This window comes from Camelus bactrianus, chromosome 3, assembly GCF_048773025.1.
Source record: "Camelus bactrianus isolate YW-2024 breed Bactrian camel chromosome 3, ASM4877302v1, whole genome shotgun sequence".
NCBI classification, from domain to species: domain Eukaryota; kingdom Metazoa; phylum Chordata; class Mammalia; order Artiodactyla; family Camelidae; genus Camelus; species Camelus bactrianus.
The window spans coordinates 94665370-94685732 of NC_133541.1; the positions used below are offsets into that span (position 1 = coordinate 94665370).

A 20363-nucleotide genomic window follows, 5' to 3' on the forward strand; every position below is an offset into this window, starting at 1 on the left:
TCTGGGTCCCGGATGGGGGCAGGGAGAAGGTGGGCGTGTCGAGTCTTTGATCTCCCTGCCTGAGCAAGATCTGAGGACTTCAGAGAAGAGAAGATAAACAACCAAACTAGGTGCGATGGGATGGCTTGTTTTCTTCCAACACTGAAATCAGGGAAGCAGCCAAGGGGAAGCCATCTCAGCCCTTCCTACTTCATTGTGGTGGACAGGGTATGCCTGCAGGCATCCGTTACCCTACACACCAGCCCACTGAGGGTGCCTGGACACCAACCCCCGTGGAGACCCAGAGAGAGTCGCTGCCATCTTTTCCACAGTAAGAAGGCACTCTCCAGGAGGGGCCTGCTTCTAGCAGACCCTTGCTCACTTATCCACGGAAAAGGTGAGAAACTGGAAACAGCAGCAGGGGCCCAGCTGGGCTCCAGGCTGGAATCATACAATAATGGTATGATCAGAGATGGTCAGAAGCAGCTCCACAGGACTGCTCTGGCCCAGACATGGGAGAGATACAAAAATACCAGACAGCTCTTGTTCAACATGATCCCTTCTCTCAGGGAACAGAGAATAATAACCACGACTTATCAAGCTCCTTCCACGAACCAAGGACTGTGCTCCACCCTCGCATTTAACCCTCCAACAACTCTGTGACTCAGCTACTCATGTTACAAACGGGAGAGCCAAGATGCATGCCTGAGAAGAGATACAGACCAGTTAGAATCTGGATTAGGCCCTGCTGCCTAATCCAGAAGCCCATGCTCCTAACGGCCAGACTGGTCTGCCCTCCAGCGATCTCACCAAGAGCTCTGGTGTCTCAAACAGAAGCTGACGTGGGAAGGTCAAAAATATCTCATGGGATATGCCTATACTTCACAACAACCTGGAGAATTAGAAAAACTTGGCAGATAATTTAAGCTTCATAAAACGCCTGCCAAGTTGTGATTACGTGAGTAAATCTTGACTGTGAGCTCTTGAAGCCGGGATCTCAGTCAGATGCTTGCTTTGTCCCCCCAGAGCGCCATAGCTCCCCTGCTTTGCATTTTAACTCGTGGTCATATGATTCACTGAGTAACTGTCTCCCCCATTAGTGTTTGTGTTACCCCAGCATGACGTCCATGACTGGCACATAGTAGGCACACAGTGAATACTCCCTGAATGGGGAGGTAAATGACCAGCAAGGAAGTTGGCATGGCTGGACCTTAGCCAGGACAGTAAAGAGCATGGTGGTGGGAGCAGGGCTCCAGAAACGGTACCTCCCCACCGACAGGGAATCCTGGGCACCTCCAAGCATTCAGTCAAGCCCTGGAGTTTCCTGTCTCCTTTGGGATCTCCACCTGGGGCCGAGGCAGGCCTGGCCCCCTGATTTGATGCCTTCAGGACAGACTTTACTCATTCACATCCTTAAAATGTTCCTCAGTCATTTTAAATATGGAAATTTTGTCCTGAATAGAAGAAAATGCTCTGAAAACTTATGCTTTGCCTTTCAAATGAGCAAAGATTCCCTGAATTATGAAAGTAAACAAATTAGGGTAGAAGATCTCCAAATAATCACATAAACTCCAATTTCCTATGTTTTAACATAAACATCAAAATAATAAACTCAGGCATATATGGGGGGAAAAAAATCCAGCCTGATGCTGTTGCATTCTTTAGAAGCTGAAACCTAAATGACTAAATTGGCAGTTTATTAACAGGAAAATTATGCTAAGTGGCTTCATGTTGATGTCAAGAATTTTATGCGGAGAGTTATGGTGTGGTACCCTGAGTGCCTCATTTGCATTTTCTCATTTAGAGAGAACAATGGCTCCAAATGAGTGCAGCATGTTCACATTACACACCCAAGAACATTTGCACAGATGGAAAGGAATATCTTGATACCAGAGTGATTAAGCCTTTTGTTCATTATGCTCTAGCCTAGACGTAGGGGAAAAGGGGGAGATTAACATCACTTAGGCTGGTAATAAAGGGACCTGGGGCCAGAGCTCTTAAATTTCTCAGAGGACAAGCAGCCACAGCTCACAGGACACTATTTTTCAGGGCTCCTCTGGTTTGGTTTTACTCAATGGGAACTGGGCAGTGTGGGATGAATGAATAAATACTTGCCCCACATCAAATCATGGAAGACTTTGTGAGAAGAGTGGCAGGGAGAACCAGACACAGCCCACACCTGTAAAACCTGGGCTGTTCAGCTCCACAGAGTGGGTGCTTCCCATTGGTTGTTCAACCAATGTCTATCAAAAACACAAATGTATTGTGCACTCACCTTGTGCTTAGTCCCCCGCTGGATGAGAGAGCAGAAGGAAGAACCATGCCAACTCTCTATGAGTTTATGGACCAATTAAGGAAACAATCCTTAGATATGTGGCATCTTTAGAAACCACGTGATTCTATAAAACCAAGTGCTGGATCAAGTGCCATTACACAAGCAAACACAGGTGCAGTTAATCATGGCTATGGACCAGGAACGGATCATTGGAAGAAGTAACTCTGGGCATCCCAGAATGGATCAGAATTTCAGCTCATCCAACAGAAAAATGGAGGGCATTCCAGCGGGAAGGAACTGTCCAAGCTAAAGTATAAAAGCACAGGTGATGGAGACCATCAGGAAGACTTGTGTTCGCATCACACAAGGCTCACTTTTCCAAAAAACCTAATGCCATCGGCAGAGACTTAGCCTACTCTAGAGTTAATGTAGCAGAAACCATGCTATGTGGTTACCAAATCTCACTTCACATTCCTCCTTGTCTGGGAACAGGAAAAATTGTGTTTCCCAGCCCCCCTGCAGTCAGGCTGAGCCATGTAACTAGTTCTGTGGGAAAGATAAACTTTTGTCATGTAGTCACACTGAGCTCTAGGAGGTGTTTGTTACTGCAGCATAACCTATTGTATCTTGACTAATACATAGAACAAACTTATTCATTATTTGAAGCCTGACATCATATTCATACAATCATCCAAAGAATCTTCATTAAGATCTCTTAATGTGCTGGACACTCCATTAAGCACTGGAAACACAGCAGTAAGCAAGAACCACAGAGCCCCTTCCCTCATAAGGCTTATTGTCAAATGGACATCAATCCCAAATATTAACTTTCATGGATCACAAAATCCAATTCCATTTTTTAAAAGGGGAAACTGTAGATAGAACACCTGATAAATTACTGAATTGGAATAAGATCTTCCAAACCCATACATCATTCAGTGTATCTGTCCCTTGGCCAGTTGGCTGTTTGGAAAATCCTCTACCTGGTCCCTGAAAGTCAGAGTGTCCTCAGCCAGAGTGACTCTACAGGCAGCCACTCTCTGGCCTATAAATGGTTTTCTCTGATTCCCATTTGAAGAGCAAGCCCTGGGAGTTCATTATCACAGCCAACACTCCAGAAAGGGCACTAACTTCAGAAGTTCCAAAGAGGCCCATGAGAGAAATATCTTTTTCTCTTCAAAACAATATTATTATCATTTCATTAGAATGAAACATGTTGAATTTTTTTAAATGTGCTTTGTACTATATTGTTTTTAATTAAGTTTACTGAGGTACAACTTACAAACAATAAAATGCATCTATTTTAAACATATGTTTTGATGAATTTTGACAAATTTTTACATTCATGTAAACTGCCAACTACAGTCAAAATATAGAATGTTTCCATCAGAGTGAAAAATTCCCTTCTGTCCCACCCAGTCAATCCCACCAACCTCAGGCAAACATTGATCTGCTTTCTGTGCCCATAGATTAGATTTGTCTTTTCCAGAGCTTCATTTAAATAAATATATATTCTTGGCTGTCTTGGCTACTCTCACTCAACATAATGTTTTTGAGCATTATCCATGTCATTACACATACCATAATTCATTCCTTTTTCTTGCTGAGTGGTATTCTGTTGTGTGGATATACCACAATTTATCCTGCTGACATATACTTGGATTGTTTCCAGCATTTAACTATTATGAATAATGCTGCTATGAACTTCCATGTACAAGTTTTAGGACGAGTATGTTTTCACCTTACATGGTTATATACTTTGGAGTGGAATTGATGGATCTTACTGTAAATGTACTTTTAACTGTATAAAAAACTGACCAACCTCATATGTGGAATCTAAAAAACAAAAACAAAAACAAACAAACAAACAAAAACAAAGCATAAATAAAGGACAGAAATAGACTCACAGACAGAGAATACAGACTTGTGGTTACCAGGGGGTGGAGGGTGGGAAGGGATAGACTGGGATTTCAAAATTGTAGAATAGACTACACTGTATAGCACAGGGAAATATACACAAAATGTTATGATAACTCTCAGAGAAAAAAATGTGACAATGAGTGTGTACATGTCCATGAATAACTGAAAAATTGTGCTGAACACTGGAATTTGACACAACATTGTAAAATGATTATAAATCAATAAAAAATGTTAAAAAAAAACTGACCAACTATTCTACAAAGTAGTTGGCCCCTTGTACACTCTCACCAACAAGGTATAAGGGTTCCAGTTGCTCCATATCCTCTCCAACATGGTATTATTTTAACTGTAGCCATTCTAATGTACATGTAGTGGTATCTCCTTGCAGTCTTAATTTGCATTTGCCTAGTGACAAATAATACGGAGTAGCTTTTCATGTGTTTTTTGGCTGCTCATATATTTGTGTGTACGTGAAGCATCTGTTCAAATCCTTTGCCCTTTTAAAGATTAGGTTGTTTGTCTTTCTATTGTTGATTTTTAAGAGTTCTTTATATATTCTGAATAAAAGTTATTTGTCAGAAATACATATTTAAAGTATTTTCTCTCAATCTGTGGCTTGACTTTCCATTTCATTAACAGTGTCTTTAAAAGATCAGATTATTTTAATTTTGATGCAATCAAATGTATCAATTTTATCTCTTCTAGTTTGTGTTTTTTGTTTTCTACACATCTTTGCACATCCCAAGGTCATGAAGATTTTCTCCCACTTTTTTCCTGGAGGTCTTATAGTTTTTAGCATTTACAGTTAGGTTTATGATCCATTTTAAGTTAATTTCTGTGTACAACATGAAGTAAAAGTTGAGGAGCATTTTTGTTTCCATGTGAGTATCCAGCTGTTCCAGCCCTATCATTTCTGTTGAACAGACTATCATTTCTCCTTTGAATTAACTTGGCATCATTGTTGAAAATCAATTGACCACATGTGCAGGGGTCTATTTCTAGCCTCTATTCTGGTTCATTGATCTCTATGTCTACATTTATGCCAATACCACACCATGATGATTACAGTAGCTTTTTGGTAAGTCTTATAATCAGGGAGTGTAAGTCCTCCAACTTTTTTCTCCTCTTTTCAAATTGTTTTAGCTATTCTAGATCCTTACCATTTTCATATAAAATTCAGAACATTATCTTTAGAGGGTATTTCAAAGTGTGGTGTTTCACTGTGTTGACATTATCAGAAAAAAGCTCAAACTAGATCCAGAGATGAAAACTTAGATGCAACTTGGAGATTGGTTAGTTCTGTGCAGTGATGGGGAAAATGGCCTATTACTAAGATATCGCGTTAGTCTGTCAATAAATGGCTGGTCCACCAGAGATGGGCACTCCATAAGACACCAGCTCCTCAGATCTGTGATTTGTTTTGTTTAGGAAAGGAAAATCTTTCAGACATGGCTGCCATGCTTTTAAATTGTTGATCATAGAGACAATCAACCTTCGAAATCCTGCCTCTGCCTCCCTCCTGCCTTTCACCGAATCCTGGCTAACAGTCTGGGGCTACTAGCTGGAGTCTTGTCATCTCTGGGCGAGGTGGCCTGCACCACACTCTGGGAATCACAGGAGTGTGAAGAGTGACACTAAAACACTATGATAGATGGGGACATTCGGGAAAGGATGAAGCTCTATACCAGTGTAAGGGGTTGTTATTAATAGCAACCTTCATAATACTTGAGAGAGGATGTCTGGGTATGCGGGACTAAAGCTGGCTTCATGGCTCCAGAACTGCAGTTAATCATGTGATAAAGGGCAGTTTACCTTGTGCTGAACACCAGAGGGCCCTCCATTTGTTAACACTGGGGAGACGCATTTTAGGAAAATAAAGAGATGAAGGTCTAGATAGGAAATTTTGTCAGTACCAGTGTCATTCATGAGATAAAACTTTCAAGGACATTGACCGACACCCCCCCCCCCAATCCTCTCTGTCCCTTAGTCTGTTCTGAAGCCGAGAATCTAGATTAAGCCAGCCAAGAACAATGTTATCACCAGACCATCCTTATTGTTTTCACCTTCTCCAGCATTCCGAGTACTCTGCTCACTAATAGCTGAGATATCAAAGGGTGCCTAATGTCATCTCCCCGGTGTAGAACTGATACCCATGTGAGCTAGTCAGTATCCCTATGCCTGACCCCCAGGCCTGAGCCCACCTCACTCATACATGCAAGATGGAAACCAGCTGCAAAGTGATTGTATGACCCAACTGGGCCATGCCATTCATCTAGACCTTACCAAGACCCCTGCAATACTCAGCCTTGCTGGCCATGGGGATACTTGGTATCAAGAGACGGCATCCACCCCTGAGCACAACACAGCCAACAATACCTGAAAACACTGAAGCTGGTGCCCCCCATCCACGGGGAAGGGCAGCTTCTCCTCCATGTCCTTTGTGGGGGGCTTCACCTCACCACAGCACGGCCATCCTCACTCTCCTCCAGGAAACACTGCTTTGGAAATTGTCTAATTTCCTTTATCCCTGTGAATGAGTCAAAAGAAGAAAGCAGGGTTTTTTGAGGTTCGAGGAGCATTTCTTTCTGTTGCTGAGTCTAACATATTTTAGTATTGTATACACTGAAAATAATGAAGGGATAGATTCAAGAGAGGCAGGGCAGTTGGCTCCGAATAGAGCTCCTGGTACAGGAAGAAGATCCCAGATGAATAACACACCTCCAACTTCAAAACAGTATGAAGGGATTCAATTTGTAAAACCAATCAGACTTCAAATATTGAAAATAAAGCCAGTTTGAACAATTCTTTCTTTTTCTCCCATCCTCTGCTGAATGAAATTAAGAAAGGCATATCACCACTTCACATGCAAGATTAAGCACTGTTTCATGTAAAAGCAGTCTCATTTTTTTTCAAAGTCCAGAGCCTCCTATGTTAATGTTTGAATTATTATTGAGCTGCAAATTGGAGCCAGTGGCACATCAGTGTGTTAACAATACATTCGAAAGCTGGGTGGCAGGTGGGGGACCATCACTTTATTCCCAATCATGTCTTCACATTATACAAACCACATCCCACATCCAGAGCTAACTATGTCACAGACAAAGGCAAGATTCAGGGAGCCAGAGAGCCATCCACTTTCAGAAGTAATGGGACAGACAATGAAATGGGAAAGCTCCAACAGGCAGCAAACTTGGCAACAACAAAAGGCATTTTAATGACTAGAAGATTTAGCCAGACTCTCGTGGAAGCTGAAATAGAGACAGCTCCTTCCTGGGATGTTAAGAAATTGTAGCAGACAGATCAGAATGTGAGTTTAAACTTTTTGTTGAAAAGGACACCACGACCTCCTCTTCCATTGCTGAAGCAGTCATCTTGCAGGTGCTATATCTCTGCAGTCCAGGTGCCCCCATCATCCGCAGGAGAAAGAAATCACCATTGTACCCAGGTTCCCACTGACACAGGAAAGTGTGGGGTGAGAGGATGGCCATGTCCCAGGTCTCATTTGAGTCCCTGGGATGCACCCCACCAAGTGTGGGTGCTTGGCTTCAAGTAGGAAATAATTCAAAAGCGAGCCACAGTTGAGTAAAAGCAGATTTATTCAGAGAGAGACAGAGTACAGGCTGTCTCAGAAGGCAAGAGAAATGCTACTAGGCACAGGGTTGGGTGCTTAGTTTAAAGTAAAAGTAGATACACACTCCACAGAGTGCAGTCCGTCTCACTCAGAAGGGAGAGTGGCCATGGGGTGTGGGGTTGCTAGTTTTTATGGGCTCAGTAACTTCATATGCTAACACGTGGGAGGATTATTCCAACTACTCTGGGGAAGAGGATGGGATTCCCAGGAACTGGGCCACTGCCCACTTTTTGACCTTTTATGGTCAGCCTTATGTCATGACATGACATGACATTGACCTGTCATGGTGCATATGGGCATGTCATTCACCATGTTAATAGCTTACAGTGAGTGCATAATGAAGCTCAAGGTCTACCAGAAGTCAAATCATGCACCACTCGGTATTAATTGCTGTGACATTCCTTGAATGGCTGTGCCCTGTCCCCTTCCTTCCTATCTCACCACCAAACAGACCTGGGGAGCAGTCACCAAAGGTTGTGGGATAAGGCTAACTGTGATGGGACAACCCAGGGGACAATCACTTCAAGAGCCTAGGAGCAGGAGGTGCTGCCCTCAGGGGAAGAAGTAAAATAAGGAGGCCTTGTTAGGGACAGAGAGGTGAAGACCCAGCCAGTATCTTAGTTTCTAAGGCCAAGAAGATTGCAAAGCAGGACATAGACTTCCTCCCCAAATCTGAACCCTAGAACCATTCCACACTGGTTTAAAAGGGGCAGTTCAAGTGTGACCCAGAGATCATCCAGTCTCACACAGATGAAATAAGTCCTTGCAACCTCATCCTGACATAGTGAGGAAGCTGGGGATAGACAGAGTGAAAAGGACAGAGGGTTCCAGGACAGCTTTAGGGGAACCAAGAGGATGAGGGCAGTTACTGGTCAGGGGGAGCCATCCACCACCCTTAAAACTCCATCAGGAACTATGGGCCTGGAAGGGAAGGGATGGGAAGAGAAGCACTGATAACTTACAGACAAGCTCTGCTGGTCCTTTGTGCACAGAAAGAAAGAATGGGGAGGTGAAAAGGGCCAAGGTGAGGGAGCACCCAGCTCTGGGATATTCTATCCAGAGCCTGACCAAGAACAAGGCAAGGATCTTCAGAGGCTGGTGTTCCAGCCTGTTGAAGGGAGCTGTACCCTTCACTCACTCAACAGTTTCGTATTGTTCCAAGCCTGGGAGTGGCCATTTGAAATAGAACAGTGAATAAGAAGAGGTCTCCTGCCTAGCGCCTAGCAGATTATGAGTGCTCGGCAAACAATGATGCAGAGCCAAAAGGCACTCCCGGCTCAAGGATCTTGGGATGAGAGCCTGTGGAAGCACAGTTCTCCCAGGTGCGGATCAATATCCACCAGGCGTCCAAGTTAGAGCCTCTGCAGCTAGAGTGCCTGGGAATCTACACACCTTCGATCAGGGCAGCAGCTCCTGGAAATCTCCCAGAAGGGACTCATACTATCACGGGATCTGGAAATGAGCTGCTGGGGTAAGGAAGTTCTCCCAATTTTATCACTGGAAGCAGGGCTCCATGTTTCCTAAGCAAGATACCTCCAGACATGGAGGGACAGAAATGAAAGGAAGGAACTGGAAAGAGGGTACAACTCTAGGTCCTTGAAGCTAAACCATCTTTGTTACAGAGACTGGAATCAGCCTGCATGCATACAACAGTCCCTCATGCAGTCAATTTCCTCTTGGGAATTGCAACATGGTATGAAATGACTTAGAGATAAAATGGTCAGCAACCAAACTGAATTACTGGGGAAAAAAACAAAAAACAAGAAGAAGTGAGGAGAGTATCAGATAAGGTTCTTTAGTTGTAAGCATTGTACATTAGAGGGAAGGGAGAGAAAGAGGGAGAGGGGGAAAAGAAAAGAAAGAAAGAAGAAAGGAAGGGGAAAGATCCTGGAAAAAGAAAAGATTGAAAAGAAAGGAATTTATCAGACTATTAAAGGGACGCTCAGAGAAGCAAAGGTCTTGGGAAGGACAGGAATTCAATCTGTCCAAGAGCTGCCCTGGGTGACATGAGTCACAGGCCACATCCTTAAGGCACAGAGCTCAGGACAACTCCACCCCAGATTCAAATCCAGGGGCTGGTAGGCCCAGCGCAGCTTTGTGTCTACCCGTGGTCTAGTTCTGTGAGCAATGGTCCCTGAAATTTGGTATAGGAACTTCCCCAAAAGACAAGAGGGGTGCTTACCAGAAAAGGAAAGGAAAGGCCAAGTAACTGAAATAAAAGAAGTGCATCATGTACAACCTCCTGGCTGCTTGGCACGTGCTTGCCTGCATATGTAGATTCATGAACACGTGGGTGCACACACACACACACACACACACACTCCTGCCCAGATAGCCATATACCTTAGGGCTTTGGAACCAGCCTGTCAAGGTTTGAATCCTGTCTTGACCAATACATGACCTTGGGAGAACTATTTAAATTTTCTGTATCTGTTTCCTTATTGATAAAACAGGGATAATATCACCATTAAGGCTTGCTGGGAGGATTACACAAATAATGCATGTGAAGTTTTAGCACAGTGCCTGGCACCCAGTAAGAGCTCAGTAAGTGTTAACTGTGGAGGTTTCCTCGCATACACTTTTAAAAAATTCCTCCATCTAACATTGTATTACCATCCCATCCCTTCTCAAAAGCAAACAGCCAAAAGTCATCTCTACTACTGCTCCAACTTCAGGCCCAAGATCTCTGGGTAACATTCATTTCTACCACCTCAATATTCTACCACCTACAGACTAAATGGTAAATTTACCCACCACCAACACACCCTACTAATAATGGGAGAAAGGAAGAAGAAAAAGAAAGAAAATTTTAAGGTTGTATGATTCAGAAAGCAAGGAGATACAGAGAGGATCCTGTTCTTCGTACTACCCTGCTCCCCAGTTCAGAGGGGTGGGTGTCCAATTCCAGAAAGATCTGGTCCTGGGCATTAGAAGAATGAGTCTCGGGAATAGAGGGGTGTGCTTGGTGGGAACATCCCTGAGAACACCCAACACTCGTGGCTCTTATTCTGTGCTCATCAACAACCTTCTGATAATCAGAGCAGTTTCATGGTCTCTGACAATCTCTAGCAGAACAATGTGACCAACTGGTCATCTGGTAGACCCCTTGTCCCCTTACAACTGGACTTTAACAGGATAAACTTCAATGGAGTGAATGAGGCTAGCCTGACAGAAGAGTCTTTTTTAGGACTTAATTCTCTTTATATGAACAGACTGAGGCTCTCAGGCATGAGACTGAAGACCAAATATTCAAGTGGTTTGGGAAGATAGAACTTTATTCATCTCTTATTTCTAAGGCTGGAGAGTTCCAAAGTGGAGATAGTAAGAGTTCAAGTCTCTCAACCATGCCCACCTCATCAAGACTCTCAAATTCCTCTTGAAGAAGATCATCCATTCATTCTTCTAACGACATCTTATTCAGCCTCTTCTCTGAGACAGGCTCCGTAATGTAAAAGAAAGGAAGCTGAACCAGGAGACCCAGCTTTTATTCCCAGCTGTGTGATCCTGGGCCATTGCTCTCCAAGGACGCATGTCCCACAGCCGCACAATGAAGGCAGGACAGAATGATCTGGCATGTCTTATTCAGCCTGAATCATGCCCAGTTCTACACAAGTTGGGGGATCTCACATTCCAGCTGGTCATTTCTGGTCAACAGCATCCTTTGCCAAGTCCAGCAAAGCTGCTAGACGCCTTCTGGAGGGAGGTATGGCCAGGCCCAGATGGCTTATTAAAAACAGGAAGCTTTTGTGATGGCAAACTAGCCATCGAGAAGAGACATGCAAGTTAACTGTAACATATGAGCATCCCGTTTACTCTGAGATGATTTTTAAATTTCATTTTGGCTAAAGAAATCAGTCCATCTGTCTGGCTTCTGGAGCAATTAGAGAACACAGTAGAACTTGAAAGGCAAAAAAATGAAACAAACAAACAAATAGAGTCAGAAATACGACAAAGAAAGAGATGCTAAATGCCTTGGATATGTCCCAGAGGAGAAAAGAGATGGGAGTTGGACACGGGGTTGGGCATGTAGACTCCAGACCTGACTGGGACACTTCAGGGCCAGAGGGCTGCTCTGATCCTGATCTGCTTTGGGACTCCCAGGCAGTTGGGAGAGCTGGCGGGAAGGCAGGGCAGAGAGCTCACCCCATTTCCCTCCATATAAGCAGCAGAGAGAAGGGCTAAAGAAACAACAGGCACAATTTTAGGGTGGGCACACTTTTCTTGCCTAATTCAGGGCCCACACTGGACATCTCTCTCAGGAAGATTGAGATCAAATCATCCATGACCTCCAACAAGAGCTCATTCACCTTTTGGTCCAGGCTAGGCTGCACTGGACGAGCCCTGGTCTGAAGGCAGGGATGGACACAGGGGAAGTCCATCAACACACTGGAAAAGATTCAAAATACTGTTTCAGTCAGCACCACTGCACACAGCACAGGAGAGAGAGCAGGCTGAAGATGAGAACATCAGAGGAAACCAGAGAGGTCCGGAGACACCCCAAGGCCACACAGCAATCTAAAACATAAACACGCTGACACCTGGTCTGATCTCCTTGTCCACAGCATCTAGAAAGTGGAAGGGAGGTTTCGCAGAGAGCTGAAAGGCTGGGAGTTTATACATACACAGTGGAAAAGGTACAGACGGGGATTTAGAGCTTGGCTAAGGTAGGGGGCCAAGAGAGTTACGGGGTCACAGTTATTTTTACACTATCGCTCGAGAGTAGCAATAAAGAAAAAAGGAAAAAGATAAAGCAGAACAAAAGGAATGCTGGCAGGTGGTGGGATGCCCGTTGATTTGCAGAGCACGCCCGAAGGCTCAGGGAGAAGCAGACAGGCACTACCTGCAAGGGTGCCAGCGCTTTCCTTTAAGTCTGGTCAGAGATTTCCACACAGAGAAATAAGGAAAGACTTTCTAATTACCTCTAAAACCAGTGTTCCTTCTTCTCCCTTGTTCTGTGATTCCAGCTTCTCTTAAAGTATCTCCCAGCCCTGTTGCCACAGGGCCAGAGAGACACCCCCAGCTGAGGGTGGCACCCAGTGATTCATGCACAACCAACCCACATGCTCCCCACTGGGCACCTGGGGCTGATGGGAACCCCCTAAAGTCAATCCAGAGCCAGTAGTCAGAGGAGCAGGAAACCTTCCGACAGGAGGCAGTTTGTGAGCACCTGGGGCCCTCCTGGGCCTGTTTCTAGTGTAAGAAAGAGAGGAGGCTTCTGGTAAAGACTATAACCAGGGCCTGTGCCCTGACCATGGCTAGGACTGCACTCTGGGCCCTACGAAAGATGGCCCTGCAAAGACGGTCCCTCCACACTCAGCGGATCCCAGAACTCCTGGCAGAAGAGACAGCAGGTGGAACTGGAGGGCTGGTGGGCTGCCACCTCTATTGCTCCCTGCCCAGCTTGGAGCCTGTGCTTTCCCACAAGGATGCTCTTTCCTCTTCCACACGTCCAGACCCTCGGGCAGCAGTGGGATTCGGTCCAGGCCTGCACCGCCCACAGCTGAGGGGTTTCCCAGCTCTCTCCACTTTCCATCAGATACTCCTGAAGCAGGGGCCGACCTGAGCTGGCTTGGAACAACAGCCTGACCAGGACAGTTTACAACTAGACTGAAGATTATTTCTTGGATTCTCTCTATGCATCAGTGTCTCAGTCTCACCACCTGGCCCTTGACTCCACACATGGCTTCTCCATGTTCAAGTCTTAATTTCATTCCTTCCTGCACAGTTCAAGTTCCAGCCCCTACCTAGCATAGTGCCTGGGCACATGGGAGGTTCGTAAACAGTTGTTGAATTAAAAATAAATGCATGAATAAATGACAGACATCAAGGTATTTTCCCCCAAGAAGTATATGTGGCTGGTATATATTTCTAAACTTTTGCATATCAGAATCAGTCATTCTATCATCTTTACTCACAAATAAAAACCAGCTTGGTTAGTTATAAAATTCTTGGATTCCAACTGCGTCTCATGGTGGGTAATCTAGTTTTTCTAACTATAGGACTACTTTCCCTTTGTCCTTGAAGTTCAAAAATGTAGCCAGACCCCCTGAACCCACTGATCAGTCTTAACACTATTAAGCATGAGACACCCAGACACTGGGTACCTCCTGACGTTCATCATTTCATGCACAAAGCACCACCTATAAAGTATTCTTGCCAAAAATGTTGAACCACAACCAAGTTTCTAGAGCTAACTTCCATTTGCAGGAAACAAAGAGGACAAAAGAACAAGTTAAAAGACACTATAAGGAAGTTAGTGGATGAATCTGGATGATGGGACATTCTATAAAAGAACTGATTCAGGTTCTATTGCATGAAAAAAATGAAAGGGGGCTGTGCTCTAGATTGAAACAGAGGTTAAAAAACAATAAATATTTATAATCCCACAATTTCTGTGGATCAGGAATTCAAAAGGGGATTAGCTAGGTGGTGGTGGCTCAGGGTCTCTCATAAGGTTGCAGTCAGAATGTGAGCTGGGGCTGTGGACTTACCTGAAAGTTTGCCTGGAACTGAGGAAGGGTTTCCAAGATTGCTTACTCACATGGCTGGTAAGCTGATACCCATTATTGGCAGGAGGCCTCACTGTCTCCCATGAGGACCTTTCCACAGGCTGCTGAGTGTCTTCACAACATGGCAACCTGCTTTCCTCACAATGAGCCCTCCAAGAGAGCACAAGGTGGTACACTGATGTCTTTACAACCCAGCCTTGGAAATCATATCCAGCTACTTCCGTCACATTCCTTGTTAAAAGCAAGCCACGCTCAGGGAAAGCATCTTGTGTGTGTGCTGATCAGTATCCTGGGTAAACCAGCAAGAGAGTGTGAAAGTAAGCAGGGGGCTGCGCAGTGCAGGACCTCAAAGAGCAGGGCATCCCTGCGGGGCTGTCAGAGCAGGCTCCTTACCCAGAAGTGCCCCCTTATGACCTCCTTTTCCTAATGTGCCTCTCAGTGTCCAAGGCAGGTCCCTCTTTATCAACATCCATCAGATGTTTCCCTCTGGAAGGGCCCAGAAACATCTCATGCCTAACTCCTTTCTCCCTACAATCAACACGAGTTTAGGAAGAAAAGGCCACAGCATAGTCCATGCTGGAATTTTTTTCTTTTTCTTTTTTGTTTTTGTTTGTCTGTTTTTTCCTTTGCCAAGATAAACATCTGTCCCCAAACAAACTCTGCTGTTTTTAATCTCTGCTGCTCCCTTCCTGCCTCCGAGTCACAGTCTATTAACAAGGGTCTGAAGTTTCTTTGCAATAACAGCAACAGAAAAACATTTGCCAACCTGCCAGTGTAGGTCTATTTTGTCATAAGCAAACTAGGTCCTCTACAAGCTAAAAAGATGCCCAGAATCTTCAGAATGGCGCACACTTTATTTTTGCTACCCCTCAGTTTGTAAGGATGAGAGAAGCACTTCCTAAAGACCTGCCGGGTGCTCCAGCTCACCTGAAAGAGGGAGAGAGAAGCAAAGCCAAGTCATGACAGAATTACCAAAGCTAGCACTCAATTCTCCACCACCAATCCTCTGACTCTGTGAGTCAGGTCTTCAGTCTCTGGTGCTGGAAATGCAGAGAAAGACAACCAGTGGGTGCAACTGTGTGTTACCCACACTCGACCATCCCTGACCTGAATGCTATCTGAGGACTGTGGCTGGAGGTTGGAGGACTGGAAGCCATCATGCAGGGTCCTGCAGGCCATGCCAAGGGTGCTTCCAGGGAGTGCTTTTTGTTCTTCGTGAAAAGAAAACTGTGAAGGACATGCTCGGTTGCATGCTAGAAAAATTTTTCTGTCCACAGTGTGGAAGACGAATTGGAGGAGGCAAGATTGAAGGCAAGAAGGCCTCATAAGGGGGTTATTGTAAAGTCCAGGATACCAATTATTACTTTAATTCCAGCAGTGTCCATGTGCCTGACCCATTCCTGTGGACATTTCCAGACCAGAGGCTCTGATGTCAATAAGAGAGGCCATGGGTCACACACAACTCCTCAAACTCTGTAATGGCACCTCCCATCATCTTTCAAACCAACAGCAGAAGGAAAATGAGATCTTAAACAAACAATCTTGAATCCGCTAATCTAGAAAAAAGTACATTACCTTGAAATGTTAGTGCTTTAGGTATTATCAGCCGTACACTACATATGACCATCTCATCACTCACCTGGATCGTGAAAGGCCCACAAGGAGTGGGCCACAGCATCGCAAGAGATGCCAGTGGTGTATGACCTGGGGGAGTGCCCATGGAGAGGGAAGGGAGAGGCTTAGCGTAATCAGACAGCTCTCAGGATGTACTCAACCTGTCTCTGATCCACTGAGTGGAAGCCTCCCATCAGCATCCCAGCCAGGATACCCTCACCCAGGGCTCCCGCCAACCCAGGGGCAAAGAGTCACTGGGCTTCTACCTCCCAGACTCTCCCCCTCTCCTTTATAATGCGGAGTCCCAGACTCCAGAGACTTATTGGATTAAAGGCTTCCTAATTGGATTTCCTTGGAGTTTCCTCTTTGAAGAGTTTAGTACTCTGAACTGTGAACTTACTGGGGTTTGCCTGCTTGTGTGTGTTTTCTTATAAAACAAACATTCTATACTGCAGACCCTGGCCTCCATCTGTGAAGCCTGTAGAATGAGGATATGGTTTCAACCTCTCCTCTCTCCTCCTGTGACCTGGACAGATCTGGCCAAGGTCATGTTTGCAACCCTAATACCTAAGGATGGATCACATGAGTGAGTCTTTGAGGGCTTGAAAAAGCTCCCAGTTCCCTCCTCTGCCCATACCATCCCACTCTGCTTGGCCATCATGGTGGGGGTGAGAGTAGCTGTTCTTCTGTACCAAAGAACTTATTTTGTTTTTCCAAATGGCAAGTTGGACCCTGTTGCCATCTTTTGGGAGTCCCTTACTGGCCACCTCCTTTCTTCTGGGGGAGTTAATGCACTTGTCCAAGAAAGGATAAATTTCTCAGGAGAAAAAGAAGAGGATTTTGATGACAAGCGCAACACAGTCAGGCAAAGATATCCTAGAGTGGTGAGCATGGTTTATAGGAGTCATCATGCCACCCGGTCCGAAGCTAATGATAAATGGAGGTTTTACTTCAATGAGGTGTCAGAACCTAGGTTGGGGCCCCTCTGAACTTACCCACCTCTCCTCCTCACTCCTGCCCAGCTGTGGAACCCAGCTCCTCAGTTGGCAGCTAGAGCAGTCCCAGTGCAAAGAGAAGTTTCTGCCATGGGTCTCACTGGGTCGGAATTCACTGATCAATTGCTTTTAGCCAGCACCTCCCCACCATGGAGGCAGCTGTGCCCCTGAGAGTCCATGGCTGCCAGGCAACAGGATGGCTACAGTGCTGCCAGCAATGCATCTGCAATATTTTTTACTGAGCACCAAACCCAAATTCCTGTTAGACTCAACCCTCCGTTACACAGATCACCCTAACCTGGAGGGAAAACCACAAATTATCCCAAACTGCAGGCAATCCAAAAATTCAGGCCACACAGAGCCTAAGAAACCAATGAAGACTTTGATGCGTTTTTTTCAACATCAAGCAGCTTTGTGATCTAGTGGACCTTGTGTTGTCATGGAAGTAAGCCTGCCAGTGGGCACTGGGGAGGGGGCGGTAGATAAGGACCAGCTATAGAACCATGCCACCGCCAGCAGAGACTCGAGGATCCACCTGGCTGGGTCTTTGGGAAGGACACACATGTTTATCTTGCCCAATCAGAGGAAGAGGCAAACCCAAAGAAGAATTAGTACGTGAATAAGTACATAAAAGGATGCAAATTTAATAAATAAGTAAAAAGAATTTCTGAGAAGAGCAGAAATCATGGGTTTAGATCTTGCTCCGTCATTAAACCAACCATTCCACAATCCAGCCTGGGAACCCTTCTAAATGTCCAAATGTCCTAAGAAAGGGTAAATGGCCTTCAGGAGGAAGAGCTCACATTTACTGAGCACCAACCAGGTGCTGGGCATTGTGCTAAACATGTTGTATACATAATCTCCTCTAATCCTCACAATAGCTCTAGTAAGGAATAGAACTGAGATTTGGACCAGAACTTAAGCTCTTAAGTGCTAAGCAATACCACCTTCAAAAAGTGGAAGACAGTTTTTTCAATCTGCTTATACTAGAGATTGATACATCTCCAAACTCCAAGGGTGAGGGAGGCATAGTCTCCTGTAAGCACATGCTTGAAGTCCTGCCCCTGCCCTGCATTAATCCATAAAGCAATCCAGATCCATTTTGTTAATGCCTCAATCTTGATATGAAAATACTTGTGACAGCCAAACCCGTATCCTCAGCGTGGCCCAGACAGTGTGTGCCAACCCACCCCCTCCCCCTAAACCCCCCAAATCCCACCGCAGGCCATGAAATGTTCACCCACTGATTGAAATAATGCAATTAGGGGATACAGAAAATCCATTCCACATGGTACCATCTGCATTCTCTTCTGACAGCTAATTTGATTGGCGTTCTTTAATCAATAAAGCACTCACGCAGCAGCCGGATAATTTGCCTCGATTTTTTTCTACACCATTTGTAAATGAAAAACACTCCCTCTTGTACTTCTGCAGTGACCCAGGGCCGGGTGGTAAGCCTCTAGGAAAACAAACTCATGAAATGGCAGAGAACATACTAAAGGTGTGTCATGCTGAGTCCACCAGGCCAGTTCCCACTTCTGGACTGGGGTTCTTCTTGGCCGGGAGCAATGGCACCTATCCTTCTGTTTCCCAGCCTTACTCATTCTCTAGAGAAACAGAAATGAAACCCAGGCTAGAAGCAATAGGTAGCCCCAGGCATCTACTGGTGGCTGCAATAAGGCGGCCCCAAGTCTTCATCTGGGCAGAATCTGAATTCTGGTTTTTCACCATGCAGGAGGTTTGAAGGTCAGTCTCTGGATAAATGGATGGGTGGACAGATGGGCAGAAGGGTGGATCAATGGGTGAATGGGTGAGTAGGTGACTGCATGCAGGTATATGAACCAACAAAGGAGGGAAAAAGAGAGAAAGGGTTGGGGGAGGCAAAGGAGAAAGGGTCTGCATGACTGGGATGTAGGAAGGACACCCCTCCCCAGCCCCTGCCCATATATTCTATGCTGATGACACAATCCTGGTCATCAGCGACCAGGTACCTTAAGCAGATTCCCTAGAAGCAAGCACTAGGGCATGGATTTGGGTTTGTGTGATCTGTTGAGCAAATATTTTCAGGAATATTTATTAAACTCAACAAATATTATTGGGAGGAATGAGGCAAGAGGACAAGGGAAAGGAAGGTGCAAGCAAGCACGTGGTCACCTGTGGAGTCTGGCTCCAGCCTGACACATGCTCTGAAGCACCAATCATCCCCATGAAGTTGGTCCCACCCTGAGACGCACAGGCTGGCCTTTTGTTCCCCCTTGTCAGTCACTCATTGGCCCCAGGGGTGGTGGAGGTGATAAAATTCCGGGGCAAGGTAGCTTCCATTCGGCAGAGGGTAATTCCTAGAGAACGCACAGCACACAGCAGCCGGGAAATGGGAGCACTGGGAGAAAGGGTGTCAGGACGGGGCACCAGTAGCATCCACCACATCCTCTAACAGACTGCAAAAGCCGGAAAGCCTGAAGAGACCACAGAGCTGCACTCCCAGGTGGAAAATCTGAGGCTTAGGCTGTCACCATGAAACTCTGGTACCCACATCCATTGTGGCCTTAAGCGCTTCCTTTTCCACAGGCCATTCCTTAAAAAGCTAACCCAGAAAGGCACAAGGAGTCAGCGTGACCTCCCTCCTAGCCCTTGTGACTGAGGGTAGATATAAAATGGGGTTTAGGAAATGTCTGTGTCTTTAGGAAGACATTCTGTGACATATTTCATAATTCAGAGTTGGCTTTTGACATCTTTGGAAGATTCCATCACTCTCTGTCACCCGGAGCTATCACCTCTCTAGGACAAACAGCTCCACATCATGACAGACCATGCTGGATCAGCTTCTGTTTCTGGACCCTGCAGAAGGGAAACATGAACGTGGCATTTTGCCCACAGAGCCTTTGTGCACGGGGGTCACTGCCTCAGTGTCACAGACACCTGCACCCTCGTACTTCCAGCAGGTCCACATGGTAAAAAAGAAGCTCATTAATTTGAACACAGATGCAGTCAATCATCCTGGTGTTCGGCCCGCACGATGCCAAGGAAGAAGCAGGACTGCCCTGTGGAGTGCACTAAGCAGGCAGACGTTGGGTCTGGGCACACCCACCACCAGCAGAAGCGCCATCTCCCGCGCCCCGAGCCTGCTGGCACATGGACACAGCCACCAACCGCCCCAAGAGAAGAAAAATGCAATGACCCACAAAAGAAAAGGAACATGGTCAATCAGGAAACAAAAGCTATTTTCAAGGCTGATGATAGAGATACCTACACAGATGGAGGGAAAGTAAAATCTCAGATGTAACTGCTATTGGGCAGACATTAAGCAGTAATCCCAAATTGGTACATTCAGAGCAACAGCCCCACCTACGGGGGCACATATTATGCCTGGATTGTGAGCGTCCATGAGCCCTCAGGGCGGGGCTGGGGGGTGCTCTAAGGAGACAGAGAGTGAAAAGAAC

At 45.5% G+C, this 20363-nt stretch overlaps 1 protein-coding gene across 4 annotated transcripts in view; it reads right to left on the reverse strand.

The window, feature by feature from the left end:
• Positions 1–6683, reverse strand: part of FSTL4 (follistatin like 4) — a 467332-nt gene extending 460649 nt beyond the window's left edge. For 2 of the 4 annotated variants that reach the window (XM_074360665.1, XM_074360663.1), the window contains exon 1: positions 6551–6683. In XM_074360665.1, the coding sequence (XP_074216766.1) occupies positions 6551–6579 (29 nt within the window). In that variant the 5' untranslated portion in view covers positions 6580–6683. The remainder of the gene's footprint in view (positions 1–6550) is intronic. The other 2 variants (XM_074360667.1, XM_045507820.2) reach the window with 1 other exon arrangement.
• Positions 6684–20363: the final 13680 nt, after the last annotated feature.